At 36.1% G+C, this 21,536-nt stretch overlaps 1 protein-coding gene across 1 annotated transcript in view; it reads right to left on the reverse strand.

Annotated features, from left to right (window-relative positions):
- Nucleotides 1-21,536, reverse strand: part of LOC106133010 (facilitated trehalose transporter Tret1) — a 34,481-nt gene that overhangs the window by 4,131 nt on the left and 8,814 nt on the right. The window contains exons 3-9 of the mRNA XM_060951054.1: nucleotides 6,024-6,179; nucleotides 5,452-5,654; nucleotides 3,762-3,948; nucleotides 3,282-3,403; nucleotides 2,328-2,504; nucleotides 1,203-1,295; nucleotides 349-575 (exon numbers count right to left, since the gene is read on the reverse strand). Of these exons, the coding sequence (XP_060807037.1) occupies nucleotides 349-575; nucleotides 1,203-1,295; nucleotides 2,328-2,504; nucleotides 3,282-3,403; nucleotides 3,762-3,948; nucleotides 5,452-5,654; nucleotides 6,024-6,179 (1,165 nt within the window). The remainder of the gene's footprint in view (nucleotides 1-348; nucleotides 576-1,202; nucleotides 1,296-2,327; nucleotides 2,505-3,281; nucleotides 3,404-3,761; nucleotides 3,949-5,451; nucleotides 5,655-6,023; nucleotides 6,180-21,536) is intronic.

Here is a 21,536-nt window from a genome sequence, read left to right on the forward strand (position 1 = left end):
GTTTAACGAAGCATGTTAAATACAACGATGACTGAAAGAAGTGGACAAAACTTAATGAATGATGAATTTTATAATGATTCGGCTTGTTGCAGGCTTAAATTTGGAAACAGTTAACCTGAACTTATTCGCGATACGTACCAATTATCTTTTTTCTCTCTCTAACTTTGATGCAGTCAAAAGTATTTAAAAGAGAGATAAGATAAGATATGCATATGTTTTGTCAACGTGAATAACTTTCAATAAATGAATAAATGTCAATAGCAGCCGACTTTAAAAAAAAACCTGTTTGATTCCTTGTGACACGAGATTCAAGATTGCGTCAGAAACTTTTCAGTATGAGTAATTTACCTGGTGACTAAGAATGAGAGAGTCCAACAGACAGCCGTAGCTATGGGCGCGGCGACGGCCTTCACCTCCGTAGCCATTAGTTCCCCCATGACAGCCCAGGGCAGTGGTCCCAGCCCCCAGCAGTAGGTGAGGATGAACAGCACCAGAGCCAGGATCGGGAGGAACCCGATGGAGGGCAGGATCGGGCTGTCATTGGCCGAGAACAGGAAGTACATTCCGAGGAGACCCTGAAATTTGGAATACAAATAAAACAAATGTGACCAAATTTATTGGTGTACGAAAGTTCGAAGTTATCTTTGTTAGTTTGAATACTAACCGATGCTATTACGGCGAGTGGGAAATCTGCACATTTAGTCAACTGACAAAACCGCTTGCCGTACCAATCATAATTTTGCAACCATGATCTACATATCTAATACGCGTTAGGTTTACCTGCAAAGATTGTGCTTCGTGTAAATATCTGACTCACCCAATCCAGGATCCATGGTCAAAGGTATACCCTAGGCACCTCAGAGTGATGAGGATGCTACCGGGACTAAAGCCAGGGGGAAGAAGAAGACGTATGTAGCTTTAGTCCCTGTCACGTCTACATCCCTTGCGGTCCCTCCAGAGCCAACAGTCTTGAAAAGACTGAATGGCCACGTTCAGCTATTTGGCTTAATGATAGAATTGAGATTCAAATAGTGAGAGATTGCTAGCCCATCGCCTAAAAACAAATCCCAAGTTTGTAAGCCTATACCTTAGTCGCCTTTTACGACATCCATGGGTACGAGATGGAGTGGTCCTATTCTTTTTTGTATTTGTACCGGGAACCACACGGCAAGGGGATGAAGAAACTGTTAAAAAACACTTACAAGTCCAATGGCGGCACCACAGGACGAGATCATCAGCAGGATACGCCTTCCTAGCCGGTCTACCACGACGGGGGTGATACCCGAGGCTACCACCTGGGTACAAAGATAATTAACGTTTATATGGGTCTCAGATATGTAATACATACATACATACATAAAATCACGCCTCTTTCCCGAAGGGGTACGCAGAGACTACCTCTTTCCACTTGCCACGATCTCTGTATATTTCCTTCGCTTCATCCACATTCATATAAGTAGATAATAATAATAGATAAGTAATAATAAATAAATAAGTATATACGGGACAAATTACACAGGTTGAGTTAGCCCCGAAGTATGTTCGAGACTTGTGTTACGAGATACAAACTCAACGATACTATATTTTATAATAAATACTTATATAGATAAAAAACATCCAAAACCACCAGGCCAATCAGAAAAAGTTCTTTTCTCATCATGCCCTGGCCGGGATTCGAACCCGGGACCTCCGGTGTCACAGACAAGCGTACTGCCGCTGCGCCACAGAGGCCGTCAAGTAACATCAAATCACACAGATTGAATTAGCCTGAAAAGAGGTCCTTTAGTAGTCGCTTACGACGGTCCAGTATATACCTAGTGGTTGTGCTTTTGGTTCATAAGGTCCTAAAATTAATTATGCTAGTAAACATACATACATATAATCACGTCTTTATACCTTGCGAGGTAGACACAACCAACAGTCTTGAAAAGACTGATAGGCCACATTCAGCTATTTGGCTTTAAGATAGAATTGGGATTCAAATAGTGACAGGTCGCTAACCCATCGCCTAAAACAACAATCCCAAGTTAATAAGCCTATCCCTTAATCGCCTTTCACGACATCCATGGGAAACAGATGTCCAGTCCTATTCTTTTTCTATTGGTGCCGTTAAACACACGGCACTCAACATACATACATACATAAAATCACGCCTCTTTCCCGGAGTTGTAGGCAGAGACTACCTCTTTCCACTTGCCACGATCTCTGCACACTTCCTTCGCTTCATCCACATTCATAACTCTCTTCATGCAAGCTCGGCGGTTTCGGGTACTTTTGACCTGACCCTTTACCAGGACGGCACTCAACACTTTCATAAAACAAATTACCTGGACAGCACCAATGATGATAGTGGCGTAGCTTGAGTCGATGCCAGCGCCGGCGGCGTCGAAGATGCTGGTCATGTAGAAGAGTACGGCGTTGATACCAGAGAACTGCTGGAAGAACACCAGCGCGCACGAGATGTAGAACGCCTTGAAGTTGGCGCCACGGAACACGTCCATTATCTTGGTGGAAACGGAATAACGAAAAAATATTTTAATTCTTTAACTAATAAATGTTTAATTGTTTGTTTGTTTGTAAACTCTTTATTGCGCATAAAAATAAATAAAACAAATTACAAAACAGTAATTGGATTTAGAAGACAATGGCGGACTTATCCCCAATGGGATTTCTTCCTGTCAACCAAATGTTTGAACATAATAAATAGATTAAATAATTAAAATGCCGTGTGGTTTTCGGCACCAACACAAAAAAACATAGGACCACTCCATATATTTCCCATGGATGTCGTAAAAGGCGACTAAGGGGCAGGCTTACAAACTTGGGATTCTTTTTTAGGCGATGGGTTAGCAACCTGTCACTATTTGAATCTCAATTCTATCATAAGCCAAATAGCTGAACGTGGCCATTCAGTCTTTTCAGGACTGTTGGCTCTGTCTACCCCGCAAGGGATGTAGACGTGACCATTTATTATAAACGTTCATTCGTCACTTACTTACTTTAACCCAATTTCATTCATTTATTTTTCGTTCATTTATTATAATCGTTCATCACTACATAGTATAAAACAAAGTCGCTATTTTAGTCTGTTTATCTGTATGCTTAAATCTTTAAAATTACGTAACGGATTTTGATGCGGTTTTTTGTAACAGGTAGAGTGATTCAAGAGGAACGTTTTTATTTATAATAACATTTCTAATTTTGCACCCGTGCGAAGCCGGGGCGGGTCGCTAGTTTATTATAAACGCTAGTTGGCAAAGGCAAAATGATGAATTCCCTACCGTAGCGGTCTTCTCCAAGGAAGCGTTGACTTCGGCTGACAGTTTGTCTAACTCAGCCTGCACCCCTGCGCGGGATCGACCCCTGAGTGTCATGAGGCATTGAGCGGCCGATTCGTTGTCATCTGAAAGGATAGTTAGCATTATGATTTCACGTACTTTTGTCAAGCTGGTTATTAATGTTGGGGATGACCAAAAAGGTTGGGTTTCGGAATAGGTATTTCCTTATTTTTAATGTCATTTTTTTAATAGTGTTTTTGTTGGTGTTCTCGTTTGTCAGTGGAAAATTGAAGACCATATTTTGCAATCTCTTTATTTTATTTATTACTGCCGCTATATGCCCGTCTACCGGGTAAACGAATCTATAACAATTAATACAAGCACACGTTTGGAATTATAAGAGTTTTAAAATAAGAATATCTCAAAACGAACGCATAGAAAAAAAACCACACCGAAGTAGGAACTAGGAGTAATCAAACTCACGCTTCATCAAATGGTAAGTCGGTGTCTCGGGCATGAAGAAGAAGGCTATGTCGAAGACCGCGACGAAAGCCACGCCCACGTACGCGATGACGTCATAGGAGACGAACGGCCCGATGCTGTATATCAAGAGGAAACCGAAGGTGATGAACAGCTGCAGGAAGGAGCCCAGGGCGCCTCTGACGTCGTCCTGGAATTTAAAATATACATACATAATTATAATCACGTCCACATACCTTGCGGGGTAGGCAGAGCCAACTGTCTTGACAGACCGATAGGCCACGTTCAGCTGTCTGATAGAATTGAGATTTACATAATGATAGGTTGCCAGTCCGTCGCCTAAGAGTCCCAAGTTAATAAGCCTGTCCCTTAGTCGCCTTTTGCGACATCCGTGGGAAAGAGATGGAGTGCTATATTTTTTTTCTATTGGTGCCGGGAACCACACGGCTAAATTGAATTGAAAATTAAGTTTAATTACCCTGTTGTAGCTGATGTTTTGTTGTATTGCAATTAGAGGCGCTTATAAATGGATAAATGAATGATTGAATGATTAATTATACAATTAATGAGTCATAATACAGTTGTTACATTTTTTTTTTTACAAATTACACAGATTGAGTTAGCCTCGAAGTAAGTTCGAAACTTGTGTTACGAGATACTAACTCAACGATACTATATTTTATAATAAATACGTATATAGATAAACATCCAAGACCAAGTTTTAAGCACTTAACATTCAGCCGAAAAAAAAGAATAGTCTTTCGCTTTACGCGGTTACGAACGAGGTGAATGTGAAGGAATTTTATGTCGGCAGCGCGTTTGGCAATTTCTTATAGTAATTGTTTTGCTCTTTAGTCACTCATACGTTCTTCCCCTACAATATCATCGTTTAGTGCAGTGGTATTCTTTATAGTAAGTAGAAAAGCTTTTAATCACAGTTAGTACATGGGTCGTCATGTTTTTTATAGTTAATGCTACCTTTTTATGGATTAAAATTAAGCATTCTCAAATCTTTCTTATCACTATGAAATATCTATGACTTTCTTATATCAATTTTTTCCAAATTATTTACTTCAACATAATCCAATTACATTTTTGCAGATATATTATCATTATCAAGAATTATCAAGAATTTAAACGCGTGCTTTATCTAATTTTGCATCGGTGATATAATTAATCGGTGTTTTATTGTCATTTAAATACGTATCATTAGCGCATGATTCTCATGACATTGTTTTAAGATCATCGATATTGTTGATAGAGATTTTTCCATTACTATCAGACTTTAGCGATACCTATGAAGGTGATGAAATATGTATAACATCTGTTTTAGAATTATAGATACGAGTAGGTATTACTGATAGAGATTTTCCATTAGAATTATCTGTTATATTGTTATCTGAATCTTAATTAATGTGTGTTTTCGGTGGTAAATTGAACCGGACCACTCCATCTCATTCACATGGATGTCGTAAAATGCGACTAAGGGATAGGCTTATACACTTGGGATTCTTCTTTCAGACGATGGGCTAGCAACCTGTCACTATTTGTATCTCAATTCTATCATAAAGCCAAACAGCTGAACGTGGCCTATAAGACTTTTCAATACTGTTGGCTTTGTCTACCCCGCAAGGGATATAGACGTGATTATATGTATGTATGTATGTATGTATGTATAAAGTGAAATAATTACCGTAGCAATCTCAGCGCAATACATGGGCGATATCGTGAACAGCATCCCCACACCCACACCCCAGGAGATCCTGGCCGCGTACAGGTACGCCACGGTGGTGGCAGCGGCCACCAGGATCCAGCCCAGGAGTAGGGGGATCGAGGAGCTGAGGAGTCCCCATTTTCGCCCGAACTTTGAAGCTGTGAACCCGCCGATGAAGGGTCCTGGAAAATAAGAGATTTGTCAGTATCTGAATCTCAATTCTGTCATAAAGCCAAACAGCTGAACGTGGCCTGTCAGTCTCTTCAAGACTGTTGGCTCTGTCTACATCGCAAGGGATATAGACGATAATATATGTATTATGTACGTAGGTATTGTCAAGGTACCTACGTACAGATTACTATTATAAGGTCAATATAGATAGAGATCTGAGTCTGATTCTAATCCAGGGTGTAAATCTTTGGCGCGCCCTATATCCTGCACTCGACATATTGCGACTGACAAGATACATACATACATACATAAAATCACGCCTCTTTCCCGGAGGTCCCGGCAGAGAGTACCAAGATATTGTCGCGTAAAAGGGTATTTACCGAATATAGCACCAACTGTGAGAAGGGATCCTATCCAGGCTTCCTGGTCCTTCGTGATAGGCTCGTCCAGGGGCGATGTAGTGACGTTGGCCAGCTTAGCATTGACCGGGGACGTCCATCCCATCGAGTAGCCAGTCGTGGCTATCGCTATATTTGCTGGAATAAGAAAAAAAAAGGTTGAGTCATATTTTTAAATTTAGTACGTGGGTAGTTCTACAAATTAAGGACGAAATTGAGTCTGATTTCGGCTCGACACTTTATTCATTCTGGTTACGAAATTTAGACTAATAACAAGAATACAAGGTCTCTTAGCCTATCTTAAATAGAACAGTCAAAATATTTAATAGTTTACGATTTATGGCCATTTAAAGAAAATCAAGCGACAGGAAACTGAGAATGCCTGCAGGAAAGTAAGAAAAATTATAGAAATCAATCAAAATCAACGTTTATTCATAAATTATTTATTTTACAAATTAAATTTGTTTCTTAACATCAATTTGTTATACTTTATTATGTATCTATTATAAAGAAAATAACAAAAAAGAAAAAAAAAACAAAAATTCTTAGAATTAAATTTAGTTTTCTGTTTTGCATTTTTAATTTAGCCTCCTTTTTAACTATATCTTTTCTTGATATCATTTCTTTGTTTCTTTTTTTGTTGCACACTAACTGTATCTCAAAATTTTTTCTTGTTTTTTACCTTTTCTTTGATTTTTTTTTTGTATTGATGGGCTTGGGGATATGTCTGGGAAAAGAGTACTTGGATCAATATGCAAATCAGGCATGGTAGCTAAAATTTCTGGATTTTCCAAATTTAACGTAAGATCAATGGTCATGTCATCAGGCTGATCTCCAGATTCCGTCTCACTTTCATTGATATCTTTAAAAATTTGTATTGGTTTTTCAGGGTATTCGAGTAGGTTTATCCGATAATGTTCACACAGATGTCGGAAAAGGCGACTAAGGGATAGGCTAATAAACTTGGGATTCTTCTTTTAGGCGATGGGCTGGCTACCTGTCAATATTTGAATCTCATTTCTGTCATTAAGCCTATCAGCTGAACGTGGCCTATCAGTCTCTCAAGACTTGCTGGCTCTGTCTACCCCGCAATAGATATAGACGTGATATGAATGAATGTTTTCTTTTTCAATCAAAAGATTGGGTGCCACGTATAATTCGCCACGTCGTCAGCGCTGTTTGTGACATAGCATAAACAGGAGTAAATATTTGTTAAAAAAATAAATTAGATAAATAGTAATTTAATCTATCGTATTAAATTGTTGATATTATCATTTAAAATGATAACGAATCAGGTGCGAGAGTACCTATTCAAAATAAGGTGAGCTTTATCCTTATATAGAGATATATCCTTTATATTTATATAGAGCTACTTTCTTTTTATGAACGTACATTAAAAAAAATATTACAGTGACAGTGTTCCTGTTCACGTGTAGATTGTTAAAGTAAGGCAAGGCTGAAAAAGTTGCCATTCTTTTAGGTGGTGTGATAGTAACCTACCTCTATTTAAAGCTTAATCCATCTTATTATTTTATTTATACATTTACTAGAGACCGCCCGCGACTTCGTCCGCGTGGAATCAATCCCGCGGGAACTCCGGGATAAAAACGAATCCGCGGGAAAGAGTAGCAAACATCCATACTGACATACTCACAAACTTTCGCATTTATAATGTAAGTAGGATGTACAAGTATTATATGCCGCGCCTTTTTTCTATTGGTGCCGTGTGGTTCCTGGCAATAATAGAAAAAAAAATAGGACTTACTCTACTCTCTACTACTTTACTCTTACCCATAGATGTCGTAAAAGGCGACTAAGAGATTGGCTTACAAACTTGGGATTCTTCTTTAAGGCGATGGGCTAGCAACCTGTCACTATTTGAATCTCAATTCTATCATTGAATCAAACAGCTGAACGTGTCCCTTAAGTCTTTTCAAGATTGTTGGCTCTGTCTACCCCGCAAGGGATATAGACGTGATGATATGTATGTAAAAAAAATAAGAATAGAACTTAAGGTGCTTAGGTACAACAGTTAAGGGTTTAGGAATGCAAACAAGCAAGTTTACTAACATACATTACATATGCTCCCTAGAATGACCTTTTTTTTTAAAAAGAATCAGTGCCTTGAATCATCTACACGTCGCTTTATAAAAGTTTCAATGAGCTCATGTAGTCGTCTTAAACTTAAGAGAAATTTATTACACGGGAACTTCTTATTTTAAAAGAAATTTCTTCCACACGTTCATCTTGAAAAAGGTGAAAACTGAATGAAAAATTTTATTATTTAAATTTTGAATCTCAAATCCATCATTAAGCCATACAGCTGAACGTGGCTGTCAGCCTTCAAGATTGTTAGCTCTGCTTACCCAGCAAGGGTATGCATGATTATCTATATACAAGATAAAACAAGATATAAATATATGAATTATGCCACGTAACTTAAGCCACGTAACTTATTCCACGTCGATATTTGTCTCAAGATTTATTTTGATTACATAGCGTTATCAAAATTATATTTGTTAATAAATACTTGTGTTTAACATAGATACAATTTTTAGATATTAAAAAGGTGACACGTATGCATATATTTGCTTAAAACAACGTTAGTATACTTTATACTGACAAAGAGTTGTAAAAATTGAACGAGCTACCTTACTGTGCAAATATGGGTGGAATGCATAGATTCATGTAATAAAATATTTGTTATAATAGCAGTATTCATATAATACAAAATTTGTTTAGGACTATTGAAAATGTCCGTGTGGTTCCCGGCACCAATACAAAAAGAATAGGACCACTCCATCTCTTTCCCATGGATGTCGTAAAAGGCGACTAAGGGATAGGCTTACAAACTTGGGATTCTTTTCTAGGCGATGCGCTAGCAACCTGTCACTATTTGAATCTCAATTCTATCATTAAGCCAAATAGCTGAACGTGGCCATTCAGTCTTTTCAAGACTGTTGGCTCTGTCTACCCCTTAAGGGATATAGACGTGACCATATGTATGTATGTATGCTATTGAAAATACGCCTTTTATATTTTGTAAGGGTAACCCTTGGTCAATAAACCCCAATAGTTTCGAAGCCTATTAGAATGGCTGACTAAAATAAACAGTGAGCTTTTGTTTGTTTGTTTGATAATATTTTATTGCATATAAAGTATTTGATACTTTTGTATAACATAATTATTTGTAACCTCATGAATAAATTTAGAAATGAATTGTATCAGACTACACCACTGATATTTATAAATATAAGTACAATACAATACAGAATTATGTTAATGAATTTTTAAGGCAATGAATAAAGATTAAACGTTTGATTATCTAACCAACAGAGCTATAGATGCTTTATAATTAGTAATAATATATAATACATATATACATACACTAGCTTTCCGCCCGCGGCTTCGCCCACGTGTAATTCGGTTATATATAGCGTTTTTTAATGATCTTAATATTATGTTTTAAGTAAATTATATAAATATTTATTTTATTCAAATAGAGAGTAAAATAAGTTAAATAAGTCAAGTTAAAAGTTAATGAATCAAACGAATAATAATTTCAAATCAAAATATTTGTAGTGTGTAATATGTAGTTTCGCGTATGTCCGCTAGGGGCGCTGCTAAAATTACACGATAAATTAAAATATTTTACGCTACCTAGCTAAATGACGGTAACGAAACCATAGCGCGATCTATCTCGATGCCAACGCCATCTATCGAGCATCGAGACAACTCGTGATAGTTAATAGAAAATAAAATTCGGGTGCTTTATTTATGCATACCGATTACGCCGAGATTTATGGACCGATTTACGTGATTCTTTTTTTGTTCGGTAGAGTATACTTTCAAGTTGGTCCCGTTGTTACCTAGTCAGGATCTGATGATGGTATTCCAGGGAAATCAAGGGCAAACCTCAAATTTACAGGCAATTACGTTTTTGACAATTTCATAGATCTGTTTAAGTATTTGCGTCTGATAGTCATCATCCCATGTGAATGAGCTGATGATGGAAGGTACAACTCCTCAACGGTTAGGAGTTGAAAGAAAATTCTTACGAAGTTATACGTACATGTGAGGCTATTAGGTTGACCTGATAATAAAAAGTAAATGTCATTAACGTTAAGAATTTAGGTGAAAATGGATGCGGACAAATTTCGTAGCTGTTTGTATGGGTAGTGTTAACACAAAATAGGGATTTAAAGGCGTGATGTTATTAATGTTATGCATGTATGTACATAATTATGTATGTTATTATGTATGTTAAAGAGACGACTGAAAGTTGTCATACAAAGTCTTTTTTTAAGGATGGGAAATCATCAAATGACCTCTCCCGCTCTGGGTGGAACGGAAGGGAGTGTCAGACTTTTACTGACTAAAACCCACCTCGTTCCTTCAGTTGCCCTTTGCGTTCCGGGGCCACGGTATCTCGTTAGAACTTTCCCGCAGCCCCGGCTCAGTTTATCCCGTTTCCCCCCCTTGGGGGTTGACATTTCAAAAATCCCTTCTTAGTGCTCACTTATGTTACTAAAGGAACCTCTGTTCAAAATCTCAGACTCCTATACCGAGCGGTTTCGGCTGTGCGTTAATAAATCAGTCACCCAATCGCACCCCCTAAATCACGATTGGAGGGTAGTTTGAAAAAACTTATAATGTCAAACATATTTACTTGCCTATGTACGTGTTCATGCCAAGTTTCAAGTTTATAAACCCAAGGAATAAGATTTTTCATAGAAACGTTTTTACCCCTTTTCCCCGCCTTGGGGGTTGAATTTCCAAAAATCCTTTCTTAGTGCTCCCCTACATATCCCAAGGAACCTACATTCCAAATTTCAGCTGTCTACGACCAGTAGTTTCGACTGTGCGTTGTCTGTCAGTCAGTCACTCAGTAACGGAAGAGTTTTATATATATAGATATATAAAATCACGCCTCTTTCCCGGAGGGGTAGGCAGAGACTACATCTTTCCACTTGCCACGATCTCTGCATACTTCCTTCGCTTCATCCACATTCATAACTATATATATATAAATAAAATAAATAGCCCTATCAGTTCCTTAAATTCAAAATCTTACATACATACATATGGTCACGTCTAAATGAGAGCAACAGTCTTGAAAAGACTAAATGGCCACGTTCAGCTATTTGGCTTAACGATAGAATTTAGATTCAAATAGTGACAGGTTGCAGCTCATCGCCTAAAAAAGAATCCCGAGTTTGTCACCCTATCCAAAATTTTTTATTGCTTAATATATCGTACATCAGTGGAATTTCAGTCACTGCTCATAACTTCTCAATACTTGGTTCTGTCCACCACGTAACGGATAAAGACGTGTACCGAAACCGTTAGAATAGAATAGATTTATTTTCAAAATTGGATACAAGGTATCACTTATTAACGTCACATAACTTAAATCTAATTATAACTACTACCGCTTCCAAAGCGCATGTGTAGAAGAAGCGGCGGAACAAACTACACTGCAGCATTTTCATCGGACGTCAATTTACAAATATAGATCTCTTAAATCTAAATCGTGGACGAATGCACATTGTCTACATTAAAAAACATAAATGAATGTAGAACTAATTATGTCAATACGAAACGTTCGGCCACTTACTCATTGTGCTTGATTTGTGTGCATGCAATATTTTTTCCAAAGCTCACAACTCGTAAATTATTAGTTAGTTTGTCAGGTTCCACCCATGTGTAATGTTAGCTCGTAAAAGCTGTTTTTTATCAGGCAAATATGCAAACGCATATCGTTTTTATCCGTATGATATAACTAGCTGTGCCCCGCAACTTCGTCCGCGTGGAATAGTTATTTTGGGCACCATTGAAGCCCTCAAGGATGAATAATTTTCCCCGTTTTTTTTTTCACATTTTCCATTATTTCTGTGCTCTTTATATGTAATTGCAGCGTGATGTTATTTAGCCTTAAGCCTTCCTCGATAAATGATCTATTCAACGCAAAAAGATTTTTTCAATTCGAACCAGTAGTTCCTGAGATTAGCGCGTTCAAACAAACAAACAAACTCTTCAGCTTTATAATATTAGTATAGATTATATTCCTTGGGGTCGGGACTGGTGTCGTCTATTTCCGAAGCCATATTACCTTTTTTCTCACTCTATTGTTTTGGTAAAATTGGTAGAAAGAAAGAGATGAAAGAATAACCTTTTCTATAACGCTAAATTCCTCGCTTTTTTTTAAATGGCGTTAAAGTATTCGCTTTTTGTAGATGGCGCTAAATTCGCGCGGACGTAGTTGCGTTTAAAAGTTAATTATTCTATAATCTTTCAGAAACCTGACCACGTGGTTAAGAAATTGGGTTGAATCTTGGTTCATCAAGTGATATGTAGCGATACAGAAGTCGTAAATTGTGATACATCTACTCCAGAAGCGATACATCGACTTTTAGTAATTAGAAGATTGGTAATGACAGTAAGTAAATTAATTACGATATGAATGATAAACATAATTATATAAAGATTAAATAATGTAATATAAGGTCATTTTTGAATCAAATGCAGTATATCTTATAAATGTGTAAATTTCTCGTGTCACAATATTCGTTCCCGTACTCCACCGAAACGACTTGACCGATTCTCATGAAATTTTGTGAGCATATTGAGTAGATCTGAGAATCGGCCAACATCTATTTTTCATACCCCTTAAAAAGGGTTGTCCACCCTTAACATTTTTTTTTTAACTAGAAATTACTTACTTGTATGGCTAAAAAATATTTATATGGCAAAACAACGTTTGCAGGGACAGCTAGTAAATATATAAAAAAAATCTGAAAAAGTTTGGAACAAAGAGTCTTTCTCGAAACATTTACAAAGATTTGCCGAGCTTTTAAATAAAAGCTTAAAACTTATTTCTTGATCATAATCGGTGTCCTACTGTATACACATTTTCAACTACATAAATACATTATCGCAAACTTTACATAATCAACCTAACCGGTTAGTCCAAGTGTATAAATCCCTTACCTACACGAAGATAAAACAATCATATCGCGATAATAGACTCACTTGTAATCTAAGTGCGAATAATTTAAACGGCATGTGACGGATTAATTGCTTACTTTCAACCCCTGTGGAGTCTGTTGTATAATCATGTTATAATCTAGTAACTGTCGTTTGATTTATTTTTCAAGTTCATCGGTGCCGTGTGGTTCCCGGCACCAATAAAAAAAAGAATAGGACCACTCCTTGTCTTTCCGATGGATGTCGTAAAAGGCGACTAAGAGATAGGCTTATAAATTTTTCTTTGGGCTAGCGACCTGTCACAATTTGAACCTCAATTCTATCATCAAGCCAAAAGCTGAACGTGGTCTATCAGTCTTTTAAAGACTTTTGGCTCTGTCTACCCTGCAAGGGATATAGACGTCACTATATGTATGTATGTATGTTCATCGGGAAAATGAACCCTTATCTTGATCATAGTTACACATCAAGTTGTCTGACTGTGCCGGTGTCCCCACGATGTTTTCAACCGCAAGAGCATCGGTTAGCCATCAAACTAATGTACGTAACACATATAAAACTCAATGGTACATGTCAGTCGACTTAAAAATATTTTTTTTATTTAGGTACAATATGTTACTACAGTGTAGCAGTATGATTACGTCAAGCAAACTTTAAGATATATATATATATATCTTATTGTAAGAATAATGTTTAATTTATCACAGAACAATGAGAGACGTATGTTTGAAGATTAACAATCTTTGCATTGAAACTATGTTTATATTTCTCTTGTCTGGAAGAATAATTAAAGACTTCTTTGGCGTAGTCGCATTATAAAAACTCAGGTAAGATCCATACATATATATAACAAGGGGATGAAATAGGGGGTGCAAGTTTGTATGGAACTTCGTCATTTTTGAATCGATATAATGGAATATGTGAAAAAAAAAACGGGGAAAACTATTTATCCTTGAGAGCTTCAATGATGCCAAAAATAACTATCCCACACGGACGAAGTCGCGGGCACAGCTAGTATATAATAAAATTGTAACTTGAATATGAAATTACTTAAATATTATTTATATGGCAAAACAACGTTTGCCGGAACAGCTAGTATACGTATGTATATAAGTATCGGTCGTTTCCGTCCGTTTATCATTTATCGAAATTATAGACGAACGATAAGAGAACCGTTAAATTAATGGTTTTCAACACCCCGGTGACGAAACGGGGTTACTTACAAAAAAAAAATGTATGTAAATGTGTTTTTTTTAATTTCACGCTCTTAATTAAGAAGTCGTCATAATTTATTGATTTACTCTTCTTTAATTTTGGGCTAGCAACCTGTCACCGTCTTGGAATTTTAATTATTTCACTATGCCATCCAGCTAAATGTAGCCTTGCAGTCTTATAACTAATAACTCTGTCTACCACGCGAGGGAAAAAAACATATGTTAGGTTTCAAGGAGCCGCGGTCATTAAGTGCGTATGTAGGGATTTTTTGATATGAGCAATTATATGATAAGGGTTTTTAGAGCTGTTGGTATGTCGAACTATCTACATTTCTTGTAATTTTTATCAATTAGTAGTTATTTTAATGAGTATTTTATAAAAATAAAGTATTAATGAAATGGCAACTCCTGTTTTTTGCATAAATTCGTTCTTTATTTGAATAATAACAAGGAGTAGAGACATTAGTCGCCTCCTTGTAATATTACAGTACTATATACCTAAGTATATTCTGTGGCAGAAGTCCTAAATAAGATTACATTGTCAAGACGAGAATAAATCTGTCTTTAACCCTGCAGTGGTCGCGCACCTAATCGAGACAAGAGTGGTCGCGCGGACTACATACGTAGTCCATATTCAAAATGAAATAACTTTGGTTTTTTTATATAATTTATTTATTTTACTTATGGAATTATAATCAGTATAGTTTTCTTAACTATACAAAATAAAATAAAAACTTAGATGTCAACTCTTTTTTATATTAATTAAACAAAAACAAAAATACTTTTCTAAATTGGCACAATAATCACAGCTTTGATTGATTGAGATCACATTTAAATATAATAATTAAAATTGATCATTTTCTACACAGGAAAGACACATAATCTTGGAATGATCTCCACAAATAAACTTCTAGCAGGCAGTGCACGACTTTCAAGTATTTTTATTGCGAGCTCTTCTATAGTCGTGGTAACGGCACCTACATTGCTCGACGTCGCCTCTGAAGCTGGTGCTTGTCTTTTTTGGTCCGTAATACCTAGAAAATCATTAATTTTTATTGTCAAAGACCTCCGCAACGATTTTAAGTCTATTCTTTTTTGAGCCAATGGTTTCATCCAACCCAAAGATAAGTCGATCAGGAAGTCCCGACGGCATATATTTTCATAATTTTTATTTGCTGTGTAAATACATAATGCATTTGGTGCACTCAAGTTTAGTAAATTGAAGAATACCGTTAGAGTTTCTCGAAACGTCATACAAAGAACATTTAATCAACAAAAAACACTATGTTGCCTCCGGGTTCTCCCTCTGTTTTGAGGAACTGTTTTAGACCACACTGTGTTATCAACTCCTGTGTAATATTCATTACGCCATCGTCTTTGCTGAGGTGGTTCCTCATCTTCAGAACTTTCACCCGACCCTTCTCCATTAATATCTTGTTCCTGCTCTGATCTACTTCCTCGTCCGAGCTAGACTCAGCTTGATAATTGTCGATGTCGGCATCAACTTCTCTCAACCACGCCTCTATTTGTGCAGCTTGTCGATAATCCATTTTTATCCTAAAAATATAATGTTAAATTAATTTATAGTAAAATAACATAAATTAAAAATATTTATGTTACATATTTACATCAATTTATACATAAAATAAATTAAAACAAAAAAAATATGAACTGAAAAAATACTTACGTAATTGGTCGCACGGACTACATGTGTAGTCCAGGAACTTTGCGGAGCTAGTATTGCTACATCCGCGTGTGACCGGCGCTCGTGCTGCACTGAAAACGTTCCGCGATAAGTCATTTGAAAGTACCTAGCGGCACAAGAACCTAACGTGTAGCGTTTAAGAAATAAAACTGATGTTGTATCAGTGGACTACATATGTAGTCCGCGCGACCACTGCAGGGTTAACAGGATAATCGCGTGTCCCTTTTATGTGTGCTATCTTTAGAAGAGTCCATTCCAACTCTTCCTGATGTGTGGCTAAAGGTTAAGAGTAATAATTGAGTGAGTATTTCAAAAATGTCAAGTTTGCCCGTAGTAAATATTTTGTCATATTTTCCTGTATTTTGAAAACTGAAACAATGAAATATGTTAAACTGTGTACCTCGCAATGGGTATAGACATGGCCATATGTATGTATGTATGAAACAATGAAAGGAGGGTTGAAATTTTGACTGTTAGTATTTGTTCATATATATATTGATCATGCTTTTCTGTTGGTGGGGTAGAGATAATATCCTACAATGACACAATTCTTACAAATATCTTGGTTCACCCATATTCTTTACTTTTTTAATTCATACGATTTTGTGGATTTAGGTCACTCTAACAATCATATTTCAGTCCCTAGTCATAATTAAAAACTAAAAATTGCACAAGCGTAGTAGGATAAGATAAAATTTAAATTATCTATGCCTATGACACTTATAACATATGTATATAACAACACTCTTTCGTGTAAAGTTGTTGAAAAAAAAACATGGAAATCCACGTGCGGTAGAAAATTGTAGCAATTATTCGGATGGTGGCGTTTGTAATGTGGTCATAATGGACCATTTCCATTTGAGCGAACGTGACATTGAACTTAACCCCGCGAAATGACCGGCACCACTGTTCACGTTGAGATAAATAAAAAAATAATAGAGGTCTTCTTCATAGATAAACTATCCAGGCGAACATTGATATTAGTGCGCCATTTTTTTGAGAGGAGATTCAGTATTCTCAATTCCATCATAAAGCCAAACAGCTGAACGTGACCTATCAGACTTTTCAAGACTGCTGGCTCTGTCTACCCCGCAAGGGATATAGACGTGATTATGTGAATGTGTGTATGTATGTGAGCATGCCTGGAGTGTACTGGCGGATCCCTGGTCCCGAAACACTTCTGTGGAGGGTGCAACCGGAATCACGCAGAGATGAGAGAGAGATTTTGTAAGGAGGACGGAAACAAAGGAGATTTTATGTGAAGTCAGAAAAGAGAGCGCTATTAGAGAAAAGAAATGCCAGAGCTGCGCGTCACTACCACGATTTATAAAGATTTGTAGCGCAATTGGGTGGTGCTGGGATAGTGTTCAGATTTAACATTATTTTGCTCATCATGTGAGCGATTTTGATCGAAGTGAGGGCTAAGAGTCATTACAAAGTACCTATAAAGTAAAGCGCTCCCCGCGTCTGTCCCTATGTCTGTTTGTATGCTTAGATCTTTAAAACTACACAACGGATTTTGATGCAGTTTTTTTAAAGAATGATTCAAGAGGTATGAATGCTACCCGTGCGAACAATTCATTGTATTGTCAATATCTTTACACTAGCAGTGCGGCTTCGTCCGCGTGGAATAGTTATTTTAGGCATCATTGAAGCCCTCAAGGATGAATAATTTCCCCCGTTTTTTTCATTTTTTCCATTATTTCTTCGCTTCTTATAGTTGTAGCGTGATGTTATATAGCCTAAAGCTTTCCTCGATAAATGGTCTATTCAACACAAAAAGAATTTTTCAATTCGAACCAGTAGTTCCTGAGATCAGCCCGTTCAAACAAACAAACAAACTCTTCACCTTTATAATATTAGTATAGATATTGGTCGAATCAAAGACCGTGGATAGGAGACAGAAATACTGCCACAAGCACTTAAATAATTCCCCTTTTGTAATTTTCGATGCACCAGTTGTTTTCTCCTGGAGTTGCCTATTACGACATTTTTCGACAAAATATGCTATTAGCATTCTCAGTCATAAAAATATGTAATCAGGTGTCAAACAAGACAAAATAAATAGTTATAATGCACAAGTTTTGCACATTATAATTTAAATACTTATCTGTAAGTGTACATAGTAAATATTGTTTCAGTTCGCTGTCTTCTGAAAATTATTAATTATTTTTTTAATTTCTCTCCTCTCTATTCATACATTATTATCATTTATTTGTATGACTTATTAAGAACTCCCAAGTTTCGCTTCCAGACCGATTTTCAGTCGTTATTTAGGAACGTATATTATTAATTTTTTTCACTCCACTCATCCGTCTCACTTGCAAGCGATTTGATCATATTTTGGTCTAGACTTTTTTTTTTCCACTAAAATCCAATGTAAGTATTCTGTCTATTATGTCTTCATTTTGTGCATGATGTTGGAGATCGGTGTGACGCGACGGAAATCGTAAAAGGCGTGAAAAATCCGAAAAATTATTGATAATGCATGTATTGGCATGTTTCATATGATTAACAATTGAATAAGTATTTCAAAATATTAGCTGAATAAAGTTTCCATACAATTGAATAAGCGGGCAAAAGGTATTAATAGCAGATAAACAACATGAACATGTTCTAAATCACATGTTCAAATCCTGGAGAATATAACTAGAAGGTCACTGTTAAATGCATCTGCATTGATGTATGCGGCAAGGTTGCAAAATATTGAGTGTACAGATTATAATCATCTTAGGAAAAGTGCTGAGAATTTTTTAAGAGAGCTGCTACCTTCCGATCAAGCTTTATTTCAATTTAAGATAATTTTTCAATTTTTTATCGAAATACCCTCAAAGTTTTACCGAAGTTTTTTCAGTTTCTTTTTTTACCGAGGAAACCAATTCAAGACTAAATATTGTTAATTTCTTTAAGTTAGCAAAATTTCTTTGAAATCTGATATATAATTATGAATTTAGTTACATTTCTGGTCAGATTCGTTCATATGCTTGATGTGTATAAATCACTTAAAGAAGTAAATTTAAACTTAAAATAAAATAAAATAAAACAAATGTGTCGCAATGAGTAAAGCCATAACCATACAACTGAACGTGGCCTTCCAATTTTATCAAGACTGTAGGCTCTGTCAACCGCGCAAGGGATATAGACGTGACTATATGTATGTATGTAAATTGGGTTTGCACCTTATCTGTATCAGCTTTGTTCCGTACATTACATTGATTCAATAGTGTAAGACATTATTTGTTTATTTTCGTTGACCGTTAAATGATGAATTGTTTACAGTTTACATAAGATATGGTTTGGTTTAATTTGTAATATTTGGCAAGATCTTTACACACATACAATACAATACAATAACTCAGTGCCGTGTGGTTCCCGGCACCAATTGAAAAAAGAATAGGACTACTCCATCTCTTTCCCACGGATGTCGTTAAAGAGCGACTAAGGGATTGGCTTATAAATTTGGTATTCTTCTTTAACCTATCACTTTATATGTATGAATCTCAACTCGATCAGTAAGCCAAACAGCTGTTCGTGGCCTATCTTATTTTCAAGACTGTTGGCTCTGTCTACCCCGCAAGGGATATACATAGACGTGATTATATGTATGTATGTATGTAAATCTTTATTGCATCACTATAAATTACAGCAAATTAAACATGTATTAAAAACGCATGGTTAGACTAAATTCGGAAAATCGTTAGTTACTCGAAGTTTGATATGGATATTTATTATATGTGAAATTAGTTTAGTATTAAAAGGAGATAGCTGAACTTGGCCATTAGGTCTTTTCAAGACTGTTGGCTCTGTCTACCCTGCAAAGGATATAGACGTGACCATATGTATGTATGTATGTTAAAAGGAGCCCGGGGTCCACTTTCGTTCCTGCAGGCTTACTCTCGACTCACAATGCCAATATACAATGCCAATCTCAATGCAAGAAACGTCATTTGGCACTCTTGAATTTCACACTAGCGCCACATTGGGGCGAAATCGGGCGGATATTGAGTGAACTAATTAATATTGAGATTGTGTTCTGGAACTTGGAACTCTTGAAGCCATTTTGACAGCTCCACATTGCGTTGAACTTGTGTTAGTATTGGATATTTATATAGAAGAGATACTGCATATGTACATAATTTGTTTACTAAAGTCATTATATCAGTGACATTTTGTATTTAGATACACAAATTATATTTATTGAAATTAAGTAAGTAAATACTTTATTGTATTTATTATCGTAAAGTTTGTGACTTCAAATATTAACATTATTTAAACATAGATTAAAATCAAAGTTGAAAATCGTATAGCTAATTAGGGTTCCAAACCACGGAAAGATTATTTAGGTATAATTCATTCATATGATCACATTTACATTCCCTGCGGGACAGACAGAGCCAGAAGTCTTGAAAACTGACAGGCTACGTTTTGTTAGGCTTAATGATAGAATTGAGATTCAAATAGTGACAGGTTTTTAGCTCGTCGCTTAAATGAAAGATTCCTAATTTTATAAGCCTATCCCTTAGTCGCCTTTTACGACATCCATGGGAAAGAGATGGGAGTGGTTCTTATTCTCTTTTTATATTGGTGCCGGCAATCATACTGCACTTATTAGGTACTATAAATCTACATACTTTTTTAAATTAAATTTTCAACTATTCCTGTTTGCAAAACATATATAAAGATATTTTATAATACTTACGCAAATTTGTAATCGTAAATTGTACGTATGTAAACATAATATGATAAAGTTTCGCCACGGCTAAAATTATCAGTATAGTTTCATATGTAATAAGATAATATCGATAATCTTTGTCACCACAACACTATATCGACATTTTATTGATGGCCTTATACTTTTTTTTTATTACGCACTTAATTTATATCTTTGGGAAAAATACACCATGTTTTTATTTACGTAAGTATAATTCGTACGTATAATTTATTTTTACCTACTATGTTATAGTAACTGACTTGGACCATTCTGATATCTAGCTTCTTCAATAACATTCAGAATTTCATAACATTCTGATAGAGACTTGCATCCATATTTTTACATAAAAGTTTTGTATTTATTTTTATCTTTTTTTATTTATTTATATATTTATGTTCATCAAGGAAAAAAAAGAATAGAACTTCGACTAAAGAGAAATTTAGTATGTGGCGAAATCTATATGCCCTCAAGTCACAAAAATAAAATCACGCGACGCTATCAGTCAAAAACAGCGAAAAACCTAAATTGCGCAAGCAAAGATTTCACGGATTGGAGCATATATACAACCTCCGACTCAACATTGTCTGTCGCGCGGTTCCCCAGGCATAACACCTAGCCTGGCGGAAGATCTTCCCTTTGGTGGCGGTCGAGCCGAATCATCGCTCCCGCTACAAATAGTTCAAGAACACTACTTATTTCAAAAGAAATTTCTTCCAGTAGGCCCACGGCAGGAAAATGAAAAGAAAGGCTTTGGCTCTTGTATAATTTTATCCATACAAATTTTATACATATAATGTGAGAGTTAATTTGTTTGTCCGTCTTTCGAGTGGAAACCATTGAACAGATTTCTTTTTATGCGTGCTTTTCACGCGAGCCAT

The sequence above is a fragment of the Amyelois transitella genome, chromosome 23 (assembly GCF_032362555.1).
Source record: "Amyelois transitella isolate CPQ chromosome 23, ilAmyTran1.1, whole genome shotgun sequence".
Lineage (NCBI taxonomy): Eukaryota > Metazoa > Arthropoda > Insecta > Lepidoptera > Pyralidae > Amyelois > Amyelois transitella.